The sequence below is a fragment of the Paralichthys olivaceus genome, chromosome 23 (assembly GCF_024713975.1).
Source record: "Paralichthys olivaceus isolate ysfri-2021 chromosome 23, ASM2471397v2, whole genome shotgun sequence".
Lineage (NCBI taxonomy): Eukaryota > Metazoa > Chordata > Actinopteri > Pleuronectiformes > Paralichthyidae > Paralichthys > Paralichthys olivaceus.
In genome coordinates this window covers 9,052,229-9,071,439 of record NC_091115.1, presented here as the reverse complement: position 1 = coordinate 9,071,439, position 19,211 = coordinate 9,052,229, and the positions used below count along the sequence as shown (strand labels likewise).

The following is a 19,211-nucleotide window of genomic DNA, read 5'->3' as shown; positions in this document are numbered from 1 at the left end:
TTCCTTGTAGTGTTGTGACCTTGTGGGCGTCTGATAATGCAAACTGGTGGGAAAACATTGGAATAAATAATATTAGCAGGAGGGCTAATCTATACCATTCCCAATATTTATATCTCTCTGTCCTTTCAGCCCTTGGAACGTGGTCTTGTGACAACAGTAAGATAAACATTTATAATGGAATAAATAAAAACATAATCATCTATCCCTAATGTTTGAAGTTGCGGGGAGATATCAGTCCGTGTGTGTGTCTATGTGATCGGAGCGTTTGTGTGTGTTCAGTGCTGTTAGATTACCTGCTCCAGTCTGTCCTGAGATAGACTAAGTCCTGCAGCTCTTTGATACAGTCATGGCTATCCCTCATTACTCCCCACTTTACCAACCTGGCTCTGCAGATAAGAGGGCAACAACACCTGTCCTCTGTTTCTGTAACAGTTACACCTCAAAGAGAAATCTCACAACAACTCTTACAGATAATTCACAGAAAACTTTTTACCCGCTATCTTTTTCTTTTGCTCTGTTTTCTTGTTTTGTGTTTGTTTTTACCAAGGTTTCTCAGCTGTGATCTTTTTTTCAAATCATTCAAGCCTAATGGTACTTTTTGTAATCTCAAGAAGTGATGTTTCTTATTATTATATATGGGCTATTTTCAATAATTTGTCCACTCTCTTTGAGATTGCAGATAGCTGGAGGCTTGTTTTTTTATGCTGATCGTGATAAGGTGTTCTGATAGTGTAACTGATAAACATTTATTCAGTCCAAAGTTGGTTTAAATCCCTTTCAGGGAGTGTGTTGTGGAAGATTGCACTTTGTGTCGGTGGGTCAAGACAGATATAAAACCCCTAAAACAGTAAGTCAGCATATTAGGGCAGAAACAAAGCAATTTTTTTTTTTTGTCAAAGATTTAACCATGATAAAATCCAAATCTCTTTTGGGGTCTCTGGTGATTTAGTTTTCCAGTCCTTAATTTGATCACAAAACAATATCAAACAAAACTGCCTACTTGTCAGAAATGTGTCTGGTTCCCAGCAAAACTGCCCCCTTGCATATTTTCGGCAACAACAGATTTCCTTAGAATGTGATATTCTATGAATATATTCGTTTGTCATACAGGCAGCTCTGGGTCAGATCAAACTGTGAAAACTGAGCTGGCACACTCATGCAGGAAGATTCATAGCAGACTTAGATGACTGAAGCCAAAGATTTTGGGGGTTGCTGTAATGTCTGGATTGTTCAGATGTGGAGGATTGACACGAGGAGAATTTCTATAATGTTTGGAAACATTTAATACAACCTCAGAGTATGGTCAAAACATATTTGAGTGCAAAACAAACATTGTGAAAGCCATTCTGTCATTTACTTTGCCACAGGAATCAAATGTTCTTTGGAAGATCTGTGATTATACATTCGTGTACGTGTGACTGGGCCCTCACAGTTAATAATGACCCCAAATATAACTAGCATGGCATTCAGTAGAGCACACCTCCAGCAAGGCCTAACACTTCCCTCAAACTCAATCAAGCTACACCAAGATGCATGAATTATTTTGCGGTGAAAATGTAAAAAAAAAAGTCCCAAATGTCCTATCTGGACATTTTAAAGAAATTCACAAATTTCCTGAATGTGGAAGGAAAACTCCTCCTTGGCGGAAGTCATTCACATCGGTGCATATTCTTCCTGAAAGAATGTTTTTCATGCCCATATTATTTGTAATATTACTGTTTTTTTGTGTGTCCCAGTTGTTGTCGTTGGGAAAAATCAGCCAGGCAAAAGCAGCAAGACTGAAATCCAGCTACAGACGTCTGAATAACTCTCTGAAGAGGTAGGTTTCTCTCTCTTCCTTCATGAAACAGGTTTGTGCTTGTTTGACTGCAGAGAAGCTGAAAGTACAACACATCCGACCTGACTGAAGCGTCCTTGAAAAATACTTAAAAACCTCCTTTTCACACCTAATTTTGCTCCTCTTACGTACTGCTGTAAAAAGTCGGTAGCATCTGTGATACAAGTCGCCAGCTTCTGAAGGGACATTTTAAAGCTTACATTACTCCTCGCTCAGTTCGCAGAACCAAAATTAAAATAATAATTTGAACAAAAAAAGTTGGATTTGAGCATGTAGCTGAGGCAGTACGATCAAGGTACACCCACCATGAATGGCTGTAATAGACTGAGGTAGCTGTCTGAGACATGCCCTGAAGCACATTTTCTTTTAAAGCTTTATTAAATCCATGAACAATGATTCTCATAATCCCCATCAAGGCACATAATGGAGGGTATTAAATTAACTTTTGAGACCCCAGTTTCCTGTGAAGACAAGGGGAAAAAATCTTAATGTGCATATTATATTAAATCAGCTCAGTGCTCAGATGGTCTATCAGGAAAATCAGCAGATTTAGGTATGTATTCATATAGAACCGCAAGGTTTGTTAAAAAGTTTTGAAAATGTATTCAGGCTTCTGAGATTTATAGTTACATTATTATTAATTTGCTCTATAAATTTTTATTGATTCATTAAGTTATTGGTTTTCTTGAGAGAACAAAAAATCCAGTTGACTGTAAATTAAATATTATAAGAAAAACGATTCATAGTTACGACACTAAGACAAGTGAATCTGCTGTCACTGTTACATAAGAGCAGGGTAAAATATTTTAATACATTTTCAAAAGGTTACTAAAAGTCAAGATTGATCAGCAGTCTAATTGTGTTGTATCTTATGCTTGTGATAATGACGCAGACTAACATCCTAATCTGGATTTGGTCAAAAAAGTAATTTTATTGTAAACATCCGTTAGTTTGTAGTGTTTGTACAACTGCATACCACACATCATCGTTTCATCTCACAGTGCCCAGGACTGTGAGCTCCAGCGTTTGGAAGAGGCTAAGAGATGCCATGCTGAGCTGGAGAGGATGCACGCTGAGCTGGAGAAAACAGAGGAGCAGAGCACCTCCGAGGAGCCAGAGAGTGAGGTCAAAGAACTGAGGCAACAGCTCCTGCGGGCATCCAACGAACTGAGAGCTGCCGAGAACACGCAGTACAAGACACAACTCCGACTGAAGTGGTGAGGCGTGTTGTACACACACAATCATTGCAATCAAGTTTCATTTTCAGACACGCGTGGAATCCAAATTAATCCAAGAGAGGAGAACTGAAACAAAAACTCCTCCTCATGTAGCTTCGTCTTTCTTAGAAAACGCAGCACTGACAGGAACCAAGTAACTGGATACTAAAGACATAACAGAGAAGTGAAACTAGTGGTCAAAGCAGAAGTTGAGTACAGTAAGTGCTTATATGTGGGAATGGACACATGGGAATGGACATGTATAGTATTGACACTGTATTGCTGATACTGTTTACACCAATGAATCTCTATGTTAAAAAATAAGTGTATTGGGTTTATCCAGAATATTTTGGGAGGAAGTGGGGACACGTTGTCCATCTTTATATACAGCCTATGGTTTACACACAGAAATAAAGACTATTAGAGGTGTATTACTGCCTAAAATGTTTCTGTGTCAGCAACCACATTCCCCCATAGATTCATCACAAGGGTTAAAGTTGTTGCACAACCAGTTTCAAATGGATGTTTCCTTTTCCTGTGACTTTATGAACACGTTAAGTTGTATGATCCCTTCGTACTGATTAGTGTTTTGACGTAAATCCTCTATTCTGCTTTCCTGCTCACTGCAGCCAGTTTTCCTCCTCTCTGCTGCAGGTTTCTTTTTTTTTTCCTTTTTCCTTCCCTGAACTCACTCAGCACCCAGTCAGCATGTCCAAAGGGTCAAACACACACACAGAGATAGAAAAGAATGCACTGTGTCAAGCATCTCTCTCTGCTCTGTACACAAACTTAACTTTTCAAGGGCCAAAGGAAGGTTATCGGAACATTGCTAGGCAACATGGTAACATACACTGGTGCTTCCCAAAGCACTCTCGTGTCGAAAGGGGGTTGCATAAACAAGACACTTAAAGGAGTCAGTTTAAGGGATTGAAACAGTTGATATGTCAATTTTTGATGCAATTAACATTTGTGTTGAATTTGAAGCACCAAAGATGACTTCATTGCAACATCCCACACAGTAAACATCCATGTAAGAATTTAACAGGGTGTGAAAGGACAGTGATACTGATTACTGATAATCTATGGAAGGAAAGTAATAAAAGTACAAATGGTGAGTGTGAACAAAGTTTAATCAATAGTGTGAAAAACTCAAAGTTCCTTCAATAATCATTTAGACCCATATTTTTTTTGTTTTAACTGCTCTGCAATTGAAAGATAAACCCTCGAAAGTCAACCACTTATATCACATAAATTCACGGCTGTATTGCAAAGATACAATCTATAGGATACGGTGATTTTAAGTCTCACACTGAAGCAGAGAGTTGTAGTCGCAGCGGTAATTGAAATATTAAATGGAAACACTTAAGGAGCATTCCCTGAGAGCCTATGTGTGTACGTCATTTCCAAGAGCTGTCGGTGACGAGTTCTCATCCTCTTCTTGTCTTTTTCTCCTCCTCTCATGCCTTCCATGCTCGCAAGCCTAATCTTTCCCCCCCCTCTTCCCATCTTCCTCCCTCATACACATGGCTACCGGTCTGCATATGACGAGCAGATGCTCACCACTTAAATATGCCTTTTTAAAATCTTTTGCGTCCTTCATCTTTAGCCAAACATATACAGAGGAATTCCTCAGCGCCTTTTCCAGTCGCATACTTTAGCATCCACACAGTTTTATGTGTAATATCCAATACATCAACCTGTCAGGGAGATATGATAAAACAATCCACGATATGATATGAGCTAAAACTATTTGATACAAAGCAGCTCAAACGGCTAAAAAAGCTTTTACCAAAGGGAAATAAGAAATTCTTTCAAATAATTTTTTATATGTGGGTTTGAACTGTGTTTGGCACATTATGGATTCATTATGTCTATGAATGAGAACTCCTGAAGTGTGTCTAAGGTTCAAATCAACATCTGACACATTTCTATAATCTGATTTTCTTTTCTTTTTCTTCTCTCACCTCACATCACCTCGACGCTGTGCAGTCTGCGGGAGGAGAAGCGGTACCTGGAGAGAGAGAATGAGACTCAGCTGAAACCTCCTGTAAGTTGCACCATCCGGGTCTGGTTTCAGAAATGTGGATTACCGCTGCAATAACTGTCTTCAGAGGAGATAAATATGAGTTTTACTATAAGCCTTCACCCAGGCCTAATCCTTCCATGTGATGGCTTGCCATAGGCTCTTTTTTAAGGGCCTGTTAAAGCAAAAAGAAGCTGAAACATTTTATATTCCACTATCCCCATCTACACAAAAATATGATGCATGTGCTAAATATATTTTGATCCGTCTTACAGATGTACTTAAAGCAGGAAAATCAAGTTAGTAATCATTTAAAGCAACAGATTTACGATAAGAAGATAAAAAATAATAATTTATTCATTCACTAATCCCAATAAAATCCCTTTATCCACTTGATTCTGTTTGAGTCGTACACCACAGTTGACTGTATCATGCTGCAGGGCATATTAATACTGTATTACTTTTATTATTCAGTGTGTCAGACATCTACCACAATGTAGAGACTTTCCAACACTTGGATGGGCAAGAAAGTCTCCAGCAGCTGATGAATCAGTGGCTCAAACAATCAGCAGTTGTGTCAGAAGAAAACCCAGAAGTGGAAGAATACAAACGTAGAACCCGTAGGGCAGGTGGGAGATTTACATGAACAAAACACCAACACCATTAAACTGAATTTAATTCTTTTCCAGGCGCCAATTAATGTTTGATTACTGATTGCAACGACAAAACATTACAAAGTTGCTTGTGCTCTGCTTTCGTGCCTCTGGCTGCGAATGATGGCGTTCATGAGTCAGAGAGGCTCATGGGTAATGACATTTAACCGACTTAATAATGTTTTTTTCAAATATTACATGAAAGCATACACACTTTCTGTAAAACCTTCTGCTCACACAGGAATATATAATCAAATGTGATACTTGAGAAAGGTCTACAAAACCTTTTGATGTTTGTCCACTAATTATCCAATTATGATAATTAATCAGTTGAGTTGAATCATTGAGTCCAAGTGACATTGGCCAGAGTGTGATCTCATTTGAAAGGATTCCATGATCCTGAGATAAAGAGGGATTTCTGAGGTCACAGCGACGTCGACCTTTGACCTTAGACCAGTCAGTTCTAAATCGAATCGGTTCATCCTCAAGTCAGAACGAAGGTTTCTACCTAATTTGAAGACATTCCTTCAAGATGTTTTTGGGACATCATTTTCACAAGAATGGGACGGATGGATGGACAGCCTGGAGGCATAAAAATAGAGCTCCCGTGCCCTGAATGAGCTGAATGTTATGAATGTTGAAATCAGTTGAAGCATGCAGGAGTTGTCGGAGCCAGAAGCCCCAAAATTGCAGAAGAAGCTTAATATTTCAAAGCGTAGTAGAGTATGAGGAGTTGAAAGAAGAGATGTGAGGACAGGAACGTCCTGAATAGCTGAATGTTTTGATGATGAAATCGATTTACGTATGCTGGGGTTGTAGTTGACCAAAGCCCTGAAAAAATTGGGCTATAATAAAGAAATAGGAAAACTGACTGCTGCAACTGCATGACAAGACATGTGGGCATGAGCCTTTCATTGCCTCTATAGACACACATCACACCCGAACATTGTACAAATGTACAATATCAGACCTGTGTGGTCAAATAATATTTAAGGAAGAGAAGAATGAAAGTGTGAACCGGTTGTATTGAACCAGCAGCATCAAGTGTTATGTTCAGTAGTATGAGCTACACTGAGGCCGGTTGTATTCTTCTCTCCCTGTCGCACACAAACATACTTGTCAGACGTGATTCATAAACTACGCGTTTCATCGCTGAAGTCTCAAATACATTTCTAATTGTTTTGCTGAGGAACCATAAACTAAATCTTTATGGCGCAAGACTTTGAACAATCTGAATTGATAACAGCTGGTTCAGTTGCAGCTGATTTACTTTAATGGTGATGCTTTGTGAAGTTAACTCAGCGTAATGCAACACTGCTGACTGACAAACACGTCTTTGTGGTGCAGAAAACGATGAGAATTAAAATTTTTGCATCAAACTGGAACTACTCAAAGCACCGCAAAATTGTTTTACTTGTGAGAAAGATGCTTTACTTCAGGTTCATAAAATTAACATTCAAGTTTTGAGTCGTTTAACGTGGGACTAAATAAAGTGCTGAATCTTTTTATTTTTCATCAAAACTTGAACCAAACAGATGCAATGCATTAAAGTGTTTTAAAAGAAAATATGCGAAGCAAAGACTTCACATGAAAACCTTGATATGTGATCTAATGTTGATGTTGGTGGGTCGTCCAGGAGCTGGAGAGCAGAATAAAAGCCCTGCAGGACAAAAATGAGGATCTGAGGAAAGAGGTGGCTCAGAGACAAGTGGAAGTCAGGTACCTCATGTCTAGCCCTCTTTTAATCCAGTTGGTGTTATTCCCCATGTCTTTTATTTGTGTTTCTTGTTATCTTTCCATTATTTGTGTGCTGTTTCTGTTTAATACAATAGGAAACACTGCAGATTCCTTTCAGTGCTGTTAATTAAGCATTTACTTGTGTGTGTGTTGCAGAAGTCTCACTGAAGATGTGGAAACCCATGAAGCTCAGATACTGAGAGAACAGAAAGAGCTGGAGGACCAGAGGGAGATCATAGAGCTCAAAGAGGTGTGTGTTTGTGTGTGTGCACTGACTGAGCATAACTTACAGCACACCACCAGTAAAACAACAAAGCATGTGCTTTCTTACATTTTTATGTGTGTGTCTCTGTGTGTGTCACAAGGCTGAGAAAGCCCAGCTCATCGGCGTACCCGACCAGATATTAGAGAAACGGGAAAGGAAACTCTCCAAGAAGGAGTAAGTACATTTAGTCAACTTTATCTGGAACATTTGTCAAAACACCAGGAAATAAAATCAGTGATTTTGGAGAGAAAACACAGTAGAAACAGAACAATTATCTTAAATCAAATATAAACTCTTTAATCTTCTCTGTATGAGTATAATAGATATGGATTTAACTGAAATAATCCTGAGTTATTATACTGCAGTATAATGCTGCTAAATAATAATGATTATATCTTTATTTATAAAGCACTTCTCAAGGTTATAAAGAGCTTCATGGATTAAAACACAAAAGTAATTAATACATACAAATTAAATAAAAACAAATAAAATCAGTCACAAAAGAAAGAAAACATGAAACGTGACAGTAATCTGATCATTTTAAGGTTTTATTTAAATTGTATTTTCTCAGTGTAAACTTTTTATTGGACTATTCATTTTCCTCCCTTTTCTGCAAAAGAAATCAAATTTCCAGTTCCATTTGTTGTTCAGTTTCTTCTCTGCAACATATCTTGCATAAAGGGAGAAAAATAATGCTGGCAATTTCTCTCTTTTAATAAAAATGGCAACCATATGTATTCGTTTCATATTACAGTTAAGCTCCAGTCAAAGCCCTTTAATCACTAGAGAATAGCTCCACTTGAAGCCTCGCTGCAGTCTCTTTTCATGTTTACTCCAAATTAGTATTGGCTCGCGAGCGATGCAGCGGAGCCGTCTGCATGAGCCATGTGAGCTCCAGTACGACTTGCAATCTGAAATTCACAAAGCTGAGTGGCACAGGGAGGGGGTGTGTTAAAGATGGATGCACATGCTGTTATTTCATAAGATCTTCACTCTTACAAAGCTTGTATGCTGGTGGTGGTGATAAACACTGTGTTGTACTTCTTTTGTCTTCAAAAATGTCTGTCCCTCTCCTACACCAGGGCCGCTCTGAAGGAAATAGAAACACTTAACGCAGAGATCTCCGAAACGGAGCAGCAAGTGCAGGGGATGGAGGTGCGAAACCGATCCCTCAGGATGAGGAGGGAGGAGGAGATGCAGAAGCTGGAGGCTCTCCAGGCCCAAGTCGAGGCCAGTCAGAGAGAGTGCAGACAGCTGCTGAAAGAACAGGAGGTCAGCAGGGAGGAGGAGGCGGAATTCATTGGGACCAGGTACAAAACTATTAAAACAGCCAAAACTGGATAACATGGAGAATGTGGATCATGAATATATTAAGATAGAAACACAATATTTGATATGGTTGGTTGTGGTTGTGATGTTTTCACTCGAGTTGCTGTGTGTTTCGTGTCACCAGAGGTATCCTGGAAATGAAGCTACAAAACGTCATGTGTGACAGAAAGCACCTGAGCGAGAGCAACTCTGTGCAGCTCAGGGAGAAGAATAGGTAAAGAATGACGTGGAACTGAGCTCGATCACACGTATCATAAACAAATGAAATCACATATTTTATGAAGATGCATTCACACAACTGAAATATACAGAAGGACAGTTGTAGTGCATACAGCTGCTAAGGCTGATCAGCCACTTAATCACCATATTGGTCAGGTATTAAGATCAGATACATCTTGGTCATTGTCTGAATCCTAACCAACACCTGTTTGAATTATTGTACATTAGCATAGTACAGATGCCTGATCTCTACTTTATTTATTGAGAGATTCAGAAAAACGTGCACCCGCATCTGCACCCTTAATCAAACTTGCTCCAGAGGTTAATGGATTCTTCCTCAGCCTATATGCCACACTTCCACCAAGTTAAACCAATAAATTAGGTTCAGAAGTTTGTGCATAATAATTAGAAGACAGATAAACAGCGATGAAAACACAACCTCCTTGACAGAGGTGAATATTCATTGTTTTGAAAGACATTGAGTCAAAGAGCTCGTAGGTTTGATCCCCAATGAATTGATTTTTTTTATTTACACTCCACAGTTTAACAAAAGACCAAAAAGTCCAAAGCATTTCTTTAGCTGCCTTCTCACCACAGTTAATCATCTATATAATGAGCCAAGTTTGACAGAGTGAGTTTCAGCTGATTAGTGCAGCAGACACAAGCTTATGATGTTGATAAATATTTAAAATGGTGTCTGTGTTCCTTCAGGCAGATGCAAGCTCTCAAGAGGATGGAGCATGCATTGACCACGGCCACAGAACAGCTAGGACACGTGCAAACGATCTACGATGAGCTCCAGGCCCAGGTGAATTGTGGGTTGTCAGCAGTAGAAACATCTGCTCAAATTTGGAGCAGTGAAACAACATGCTCGGAAACATCCAAATTGTGTGGTTAAACGCACACCCCTAATGGTTTCTGAGAGTGGGAACATTCTTTTAAAAATGTAAATAAAAAGCACAATAAGTAGTTCATCTGTATTTCACTGGAAGCATTTTTTTTTGTCCAGCTTCTTGAATTTTATTGATCAGTTTTTCCAGTGAAAAGTAGAGACAGAAAAGAGCAGAGGGAGGAGTCATGGGAAACACATCAGCACATATCACTGGCACAGAAACAGTATGAAAGGAAATCATTATGACACATTGGGGGATTTACACACACGTAGGAGACAAGAATACAAAGCAGTTGCTCAATAGGATTTATTCATTAATCTGCCAATCACTCTCACTGATAGTACTGATTTTAAAAAAAGCAAAGTGTTTGTTTTACTGCTGTAAAGCTTTATATGGAATAGAATATGATTTTTGTTTTAAAGATTGTGTCGACTGCTGAACAGAGCTCTGAAATACACATAATTTAGTTTGGGAACCTGTGAACAGTAACAAAGCAAATTCAGTTTCATTTTATGAAAAAAAGTCCTCATTGCAGATAACCAGGTTTGATGAACGCAGTTTTCTAACTTCACTCTGCACCATATACTGTTTATTAAAGCTCTGCACACAACGTCCAGCGCATAAACAATAAGATATGACAGTATATCGTAGAACTGTTTGAAGAGGACTCACTTATGACAAGGACAAATTCTGAAGTAGCTCAGGATCATTAACACAGGACAAGAGAAGTGGCAGGTTTAGAACAGGCACTGCACTAGTACAGCTTCAATAAGTGTGTTACATAACTGTATAAACCGTTAAACCTATTCATGTAGTTTTTTCCTATCTTCCGTGGACTAACAATCTTTAAATATGGAGCAGTGTAACTCATCCTTCTGAACACGAGGCCTGGCAACCCTGCAGAGAGGTGCAATCCCACACGCCCGGAGGCATTCATTTTTTATAAGCTTCAGTGAACACTTTTAGTGTCGCTGGATCTAAGGGCTATCAGAAAGGCCTCAGGGAAACTCTGATATATAGTATTAATTATTTTGCAGCCAGTGTTTTAATGTGGGATTGAATATGCACTGACCGAATTTATTATGAAGTGTGGTAATCTTTGTACCGGCTCCTTGCGGTCCTTCACTTTCATATCCCCCAGATTGTAAAAGTCTAAAGGACTGTAATCAGGGAAACAATTGATGCTAATGTATTTTACGTGCTTTGTCTAAGATTCAGGAGGGACCGTGGCAGATGTTAAGATCTCCTTTCGCTCGCTGAAAAGCCTGAGCGCACGTTTGATGTGTACGTTCTGAATTGAATTTCCAAGTTAGATGCTGTTCCCAGAAGAGAGGCCGGCGTTCAGCGGAGGATGGAGCTTCAGACGGAGGTGGACGCTCTTAAAGTTGGCTTTGAAAAACAGGTGGGAACAATGCATGTGGGGTTGACTCGATACCATTAGCAGCTCTGTTAACAGTCGACTGCAGTAGTCACCTAACAAGAGAAGACTCTACACAAAGCAGTGGATAAACCATATTTTTGTTTTAAAATACTTTTATGTTTTTTGTAGTTGTTTTAATGTTTTCTGTCTGTTCCATTTGGTATTTTTCATTTTTAGTCTTATCCAGACTTATTCCAGACAAAATGATATTTTCTGTTGCATAATACAGTTTGTCACACAAAACTTTAATGATCCCTTCAGGGAAAATGCTGCACTTTGCACAAAAAAGTTTCAGTATTCGTCTTCTTTATAAAGAGAGTTTTAGTCCATTTTCGTGTCTCAATCTGCCTTGAGTAACCTTCAAGTTATATCCAAATGGGAACATTCTCAAATTTGTCCCTCAACCAGCTTTCCACAGCAGAGGAGGAGAGCCAGAAGAAGCGTCAGTACGGAATGATTCAGGAGCTGCTGAAGGAGTCAGACCTCCTGAGAGAGGAGCTACACAACCTCAGATGTCTCACCAAGATCAAAGTTGAGGAGAGGGGCCAGAAGCACCGTGAACTGCTCAGGGCCGAGGTGCAACACAACACACACACAAACTTAACACACACAATCAGGTACATGCAGCTGAAGTCTATTTAAATCCAGTTCTGACACCTCCATTAGTTCATTTATTAACATATGCAAACATAGAGATGCATATGTCACATGAACATGTCAGAAACATCTAAGAGTAAAAGAAATGGGTCTAGTTTGATGAGATAAATTCAATCAGGAGAGAAACAAACGTAAATGAGTTAATTAGAATGAAATTAAATGTATTGTGAACAGAGAAACAGACTTTGGAGCTTGGACCTCAGCACACAGTAAACACAATGTAACCGTCCTATGAATTTAATGCTTTGGAAATGAAGATGAATGATAAGTGATCAGAGTACTGGACTGACTGCTGAATGACAGGAGAGGGAATGTTTTAAACTTTGACAGTTTACAGGCGAGTGGCTCATCGCAAGTGTGGAGCTTAGAGACAACAGGGACAGTGCATTTGATGTAGGAAGAACACTGTCTTCCTGACTGAACTGAACGCTTGGCTTCATTAAGGTGTTCCAATACTGATATCAGCCAATACATTTATACTCCAAAGAAACTGAAAATGATTTATCAAACCCTTTTGACATTAAATTAAATTAGATGGTTTAACCACAAGCTTTACTATAAACTATTATTTATACTTCCACATTTTTTTATTAAAATTGTCAATATTTTTTTACATCGTTTATTCTGTAAAATAAAAGTTTTCATTTCAGTAAACATAAACACTGATACCAATATGTTTGTGAGAGTCTCATATCAGCCAACCACAAAATCAGTCATGCTCAAACCAGGACAGCTCGATCCACATATGAATTTGTTTGTTCATCTATTCAGTGTCAGAACAGAAGCTTCCACTTCATTTAAAAAACATTTGCTCGCACAAATTGAAGGATGGTGTTTACAAGTACACACACACACATGATGAAACTGTAGTTGTATTCGTGTAACTCTCCACAGCAACTGCACCAGCACATCCAGCACGAGCTGCGAGAGAAAGACCTGATCATCATGGACCACAACAAACTGAATACTCTGCTCCAGCGCAGGTGTCACTGTAATTTTCTCCTCTCTTGCCACCTTTCATTAAAGGGGTGTGTGTGTGTGTGTGTAGCCCTTGATTACAGAGAAGCTACTAAGATGTTAATAGGAGGCATTAGAGGAAGCATTGTAACCTCTGTCACTGTCTTCATATTGTCTTGTTTTTGTGGAGATTAATCTTGAGATTTTACAGCTCAATTCAAGATCTCTAAGTAAATTACAGTTTCAGCAGTTGTAGGGTTGGTTTGTTTCTTCATCTCAACTTGAATACGCACAAAGAATATTGATGGAACCAATTCTTCAACAATCTGCGTTAATTGATTCTGTGCTTGTTTTTGCCTCCCCCCCGATCACTGTAGCAGCTGGGATCACAATTATCTCAGACGTCTGCACATGTTGTCTGGTTAGAAAACCATAACTGACTAATTGGTCATACTTCAGTGTTCAGACTTGGACCAATGCCTCTTGCACCACCCACAAAACCAAATAGGAAACTCGTACAGTGCAATATTATAGTTCACGACTACAGACTACAAACGGATGAGGTTGCACTCGACACTGAAGCTGCAAAAATGCACCTAAGTCTGGCAAAACAGACAAGGGTGGTAAAATATTTTCTTTCCTCTCATTGTTCACAGTCACATCTTGTAAATAAAGATATTAGGTTGAGAGTATTTGCATCTTTTTTACCAATGTTAGTTCAGATTATAACACATTAATATAAAGTTAAAATTTTATTTTCACCTGTCGTTAGCGATAGATATTAAATCTGCAATATATAGATTTTATAGGACCTAGCAAGATGCTAAACAAAGAGAATAAAGTTGCATGTTTTACAGCTTCTGATCTTGACAGTAGCCACCAGCCAGACTTTGTAATGCAGATGCTTCATCGCTTGTTTCAGTGTCTTGTTTTTTTACCCCTGTCAGAATATCACAGTATTCTAAACTGTGCAACATGATTATGGAGGAGAAGAATAAGTACGTCAAGCTGAAGCAGATCTCCTCTCAGTCGTTCACGGAGCTGACAGAGCAGCTCAAGGTCCTGGAGAACGAGACGGAGATCCAGCGCACCATTGTCGTCAACAAGGACAGGTGCGTGCATGTGCATGTTTCTTTGAGGAAGTGGAAAACATCACGTATGCAGAAAATACGATGCACATCCATAAAATCTGCATCAGTAAAAGTTATTATCACGTATTTACTTTACTTGACCAGCACATTTGTTACCACTGAAGCTACAGGATATTTATTACTGCATCCCTTTTATTCTGTAGAATATTTTTGAGGTATTCCTTTGCTTGTTTGCCTCTTCATCCCAGATTCCTCACAAAGGCTCGTATGAAGTTCTCCAACTGCTCCAAAATGAGGGACAAGCTGCGCAATGACATCTCCAAGGTCCAGACAGACACACACACACAAACAGAGATGTGATCAGTCAACACACACTGAGTTTATATAAACAGATTAAATATATCACAGAGGGTGATATGATTCAAGGAGCCCAGAGCTCAACAGACTCAGGCTGTGGTTGAGTTGTTTTGACTGAGTTGCAATTTTGAAGCCAAGTCCTTAAACTTTGTATTCGACCAACACACACTCAGCTTCCTCTGTGTTTCCAATTTTAGTGTCATTTACAATGGAATTCCTTTATTAGCATTATCAAGAGGAAGCATTTCATTGCAGTTAAAGTTGTATATGTGCATCACAACGTTTTTTTTTTACTTCATTTCCTCCAGGTTGCATGGAAGCATCATCAGATCAGTCAGGATAGTGACGACAGCAAACTTGTTCTGACGAAACTCACACAAATGATCAACCTTCAGGAGCAGGCACTTCTGGAAATCAACAAGAATAATGAGACAGCTGTGCAAAGCCGCAATTTTCTGTAGGTTACAAATTTGACAGTCTCACAATTTTACTTTTATGACGATCAAATAACAATGTTTGAGCCTCGGTGTGTGTGTCTTTTTGTAAAATCCAGTGGCATTCAGCTGCTGGAGCACGAGGAGGTGTTGTTCAACTACCACGAGAAGGTGAATGTCCAAGAGGCAGCTATCGCTAAGGGCAACGTGGCGCTGGAGACGTTGGAGAGGGAAATGAAAGATCTGCAGTCGGCCATTAGCGAGGAGAAGAGACAGATAGAGCTGAAGAAGAAGGAGGTGCCCCTGAAGAGAAAGCTGGAGGGAGAGATCGCCATGTTGCTGATAGAGGTCGGAAAGTCTTTTACCCTTACTCTTGTGCGCATCAAACACACACACACACAGACAACAGCAGTTTGTCAGCAGAAGATCAAGAACAATGGTGTGGAGTGTGTGTGGAGACTTGTGTAACTGTATCTCAATCTGTCTGTGAGCTATCAGCTTTGTGGAAGGCCTGAGAGAAGTGAAAATGGCCGCCTAACTTTGCAAAACCTCAGCTTAGGTTGAAACATTTTTTGTAGATTTCTGTACGCATCTGCAAATCTCTGCACATGTGGCTTTGCTAATACAGTCCCCAATCTTGGCAGATTGGACCTATAATAAACTGCTGTCCACATCATCCAATCTCAGCATCCTGTCTGCAATCTGTTTGACGTGTCAATTAAATAGAGTTTTCCTGGTGTGATCAGATTATAAAATTTTCCCTGAAATGGCAGATGTGTGTGCTGGCAAAATTGTCCTTGGAATCTTGAGAGAATTTATCCAACAGTGCCTCAGGTCATTTTGCAGCCGAGAGTGTGCAGCCAGGAGTGTGTGTGTGTGTGTGTGTGTGTGTGTGTGTGTGTGTGTGTGTGTGTGTGTGTGTGTGTGTGTGTGTGTGTGTGTGTGTGTGTGTGTGTGTGTGTGTGTGTGTGTGTGTGTGTGTGTGTGTGTGTGATTTATTTGATGTGAGTGTGGGGAATCCTCATAAGATCTCAGGAAGCAGATGATTGTATGTTCTTGTTGTATGTATCTAGGGTGTTTCTTTGCTAAGATAGGGGAACTCCAAAAAGAACAGTTGAGTACAAGCTCTTAGATTCATGCAAATACTTTTAAAGCTTCATCTCATAAACAAACACTCCAGTAAATATACTGCATCTGGGTTTTTTCTCTAATCTCATGATTCTAAAAATATTGAATTTACCATTCCTTTACTAGTGTACCATGACTTTGATATTTATTAAAGCAGTGAGTTTCTGAACCGATCCCCGCCCTTCGTGTTGCTCAGGTGAACTGAGTGAGGTGGAACATACTCAGAAGTTTGAACAGAGAGATAGAGACCAATATTTTTGGCCCCTCACGATCTCATGCAGAAGGAAGATGAGAACAAGATGAGACAAACAACCGCACGCTGCACACGTTTCACAGAAAACAGATCCAGACTCATGAATAAATAACACAAAAACACCAACATGTTCAAGCGAACTCTGAGTTACAAAGAGAATGACAGACATAGAAGGAGAGAGATTCAAGAAAAGCACGCGCACACTTTTTCCTGCCAGCGGCGGCGTCGAGGGACTGGGTGTGTTGCTGCTCTGGATCAGAGCGATCAGAGATTTTCACTCGCTGCTGGACCAGACTTTTCTCATCTCAGTCTTGTGCTCTGTTGGATGAATGCAGTGCTGGAACATACTTCACCATGTGCTGCTCTTCTGAATAACGCCCCTGTCCCTTTTCTCCATCTGTTTACTCCTTCTGCTGTTTATTATTTGCAACAATGGTGGCCTGTTGATGCCATTTCTATTCTTCTTCTTGGTTCTTTCTCTCATCATTAGCTCTTTACCCTTTTTTTCTGACCATTCCTTCTTTAATCGTTCCCCTCAAGGTATTCTCAAGGTTTTTGTTTCTCTTAGCATTACTTTATCTATTTATACTTCCTTCCAGTACATTTTCTCATGGCTATCATCCTTTTGTATTTCTTTCCTGTCGACTGACCTTGCATTTGGCAGGACATTTAGTAGATTAATTCCTTATTTTCATTGGTTTGTTCACCACCACAAAACTGAAATATATCTGAGCAACTATTGGTTGGATTGTCACAATTTAGACCTGTGTGGTCCCCAGAGGATGAACCCAACGTACTGTTCCTGCAGAACCATCCGCAGGTCACAGTTTCCACTTGTCCAGTGAAATATCTTCACATCTACTCTGGCTTCACATTTTGTCCTGACATTCATCATCCTCAGAGGATGTATCATAATGACTTTCATCCCCTGATATTTCTTTTAATGGCACCATGAGTTTGAGTTAAAGCTAAGACACCTGTGGTGCGAGTGTACGATTGGGTCATTGGACTTACACTTACACATACACATGATGCATTTTCTGGAACCTTCTAATGATTAACACTTCAATCCCCTATAAGTGTATTACTCCATTTATCTTTTCTTCCATTCTTCCATCCATCCATTCATTCTATATCTCTCCCTCTCTGCTGTGTGTAAATGGCAAATCATTTTCTAAATCGCCATTTTCCTCTCACAGCTATCAAGCTCCTGTCTGTGCAAAAAGACTCACAGGGGTCTCTCCTGCTATAGGAGACTTGCCAGCTCGATTCATTCTCCCCGCAAATTCATTTTCTATGCGAATTCAATCTCCATGCAAACTGCCTTGCTGCTGATTTATCATATATTGTGTATTTGTATTCATCTGTGAACAGTTTATCTGTTCATTGCAGAAGAATCTCCTCCTCCCTTTGATGGGAAATTTTGACAAAGATAGATCGGGCCATCTGTGAGACTATTGAAGTTCAATATACTCTGAGGCTTTCATTTGCACTGAGGAATTTTAATTGCTGCAAAATAAACAGAGGTTGGTGTTGGATTCTGAATTTACTACTTGTTTATGAGCTGCTGGCACGTTGTCATCTCACACACCCACACAGGTACACGTGCCTCGGCACACACACTGAGATCATTCATGTTACAATAACACCCTCGCAGCCACATCTGAATATTGTTGAACAGCCCTTTAATGACGAGCTTGACTTCTGTTATGTGCACTATGACAAAGATGCAGACAGAGATACAGTGTATTTATGGAGCTTTCAAACAGTGTCAGTCACGGAGGGAGATTTATATGAGGGTGGGGCTGATGACATTCGGCTCTGTCCCTACAGTGGTGAGTCATATCGCTCGTCTGTCTGTCTCTTAAATCTGTCCTGACCTGTCTGGAACTTATTACCATGGGGAAGTCCACCGTGAGTCGTGTCTTGATTGACAGCGAGAGGAAGAGTGTGTGTGTGTGTGTGTGTGTGTGTGTGTGTGTGTTCTGAACGTGTGAGAGGAGGTAGAGGAAATAGTTTAAAGTCATTTACTCAAAAATGACTCAGTCAAAACAAAGCCAACATTTGACTTTTGTTTTCTCCAACACGTTTCACATCGTGACATCATCGTAGATCAGTTAACCAATCCCATGTGTGTTCAGTATTCTTATGTAGAATTCAAGTGAAAAACATGTATTTTAAGGTCTAATTATAATATATCCTATATTTGAAAGCTTTACTGCAACTCCTGTGCTCACATGTACTCCCAATTAACCTCACATAACCTGATAATGATTATTTTTTTACATCACAGACTGCTTTCCCTTCCTAAGCCATTTTTGGGAAGTGCTATATAAATAAGGTCATTACTTCATTATTACACTGTTAAATATGTAGTGTGCCATCTATTATGTGGCTTTTTAAAGCCGTCATGTTAACCACGAACTGAGCTGAGATTATGTAAATTGCATGCAAATTTTATTCTACCCTGACGCTGTCATATATACAATGGTTTACACCATTCATGAGCCGAGAAAGCAGCTGCTCTTTGTGACTGTCAGATCAACAAAACAGAGACGCAGGCAGGCAGAGCAGGGACACCGACACAGAGACAGATGAATTCAAAGGGAAAAGACAAACAGCGTATATGAACAGAGGAAGGAGGAGGACAAGTATAAAAATGTTAAAAGCGAGGGCAACAAAGAGAGGGAGAGTAAAGAGACAGATTGAAGAGCGGAGAGGGGCAGAGGATAGACAGACGT

The 19,211-nt window shown here is 39.6% G+C and overlaps 1 protein-coding gene across 1 annotated transcript in view; it reads left to right on the top strand.

Moving 5' to 3' along the window:
* ccdc146 (coiled-coil domain containing 146) overlaps window positions 1–19,211 on the top strand; it is a 41,921-nt gene that overhangs the window by 15,157 nt on the left and 7,553 nt on the right. The window contains exons 3-18 of the mRNA XM_020092451.2: window positions 1,737–1,819; window positions 2,839–3,054; window positions 5,044–5,101; window positions 7,367–7,449; window positions 7,624–7,717; window positions 7,833–7,906; window positions 8,815–9,042; window positions 9,186–9,275; window positions 9,992–10,088; window positions 11,483–11,575; window positions 12,002–12,169; window positions 13,145–13,233; window positions 14,155–14,319; window positions 14,547–14,622; window positions 14,964–15,112; window positions 15,209–15,437. Of these exons, the coding sequence (XP_019948010.2) occupies window positions 1,737–1,819; window positions 2,839–3,054; window positions 5,044–5,101; window positions 7,367–7,449; window positions 7,624–7,717; window positions 7,833–7,906; window positions 8,815–9,042; window positions 9,186–9,275; window positions 9,992–10,088; window positions 11,483–11,575; window positions 12,002–12,169; window positions 13,145–13,233; window positions 14,155–14,319; window positions 14,547–14,622; window positions 14,964–15,112; window positions 15,209–15,437 (1,992 nt within the window). The remainder of the gene's footprint in view (window positions 1–1,736; window positions 1,820–2,838; window positions 3,055–5,043; window positions 5,102–7,366; window positions 7,450–7,623; window positions 7,718–7,832; window positions 7,907–8,814; window positions 9,043–9,185; window positions 9,276–9,991; window positions 10,089–11,482; window positions 11,576–12,001; window positions 12,170–13,144; window positions 13,234–14,154; window positions 14,320–14,546; window positions 14,623–14,963; window positions 15,113–15,208; window positions 15,438–19,211) is intronic.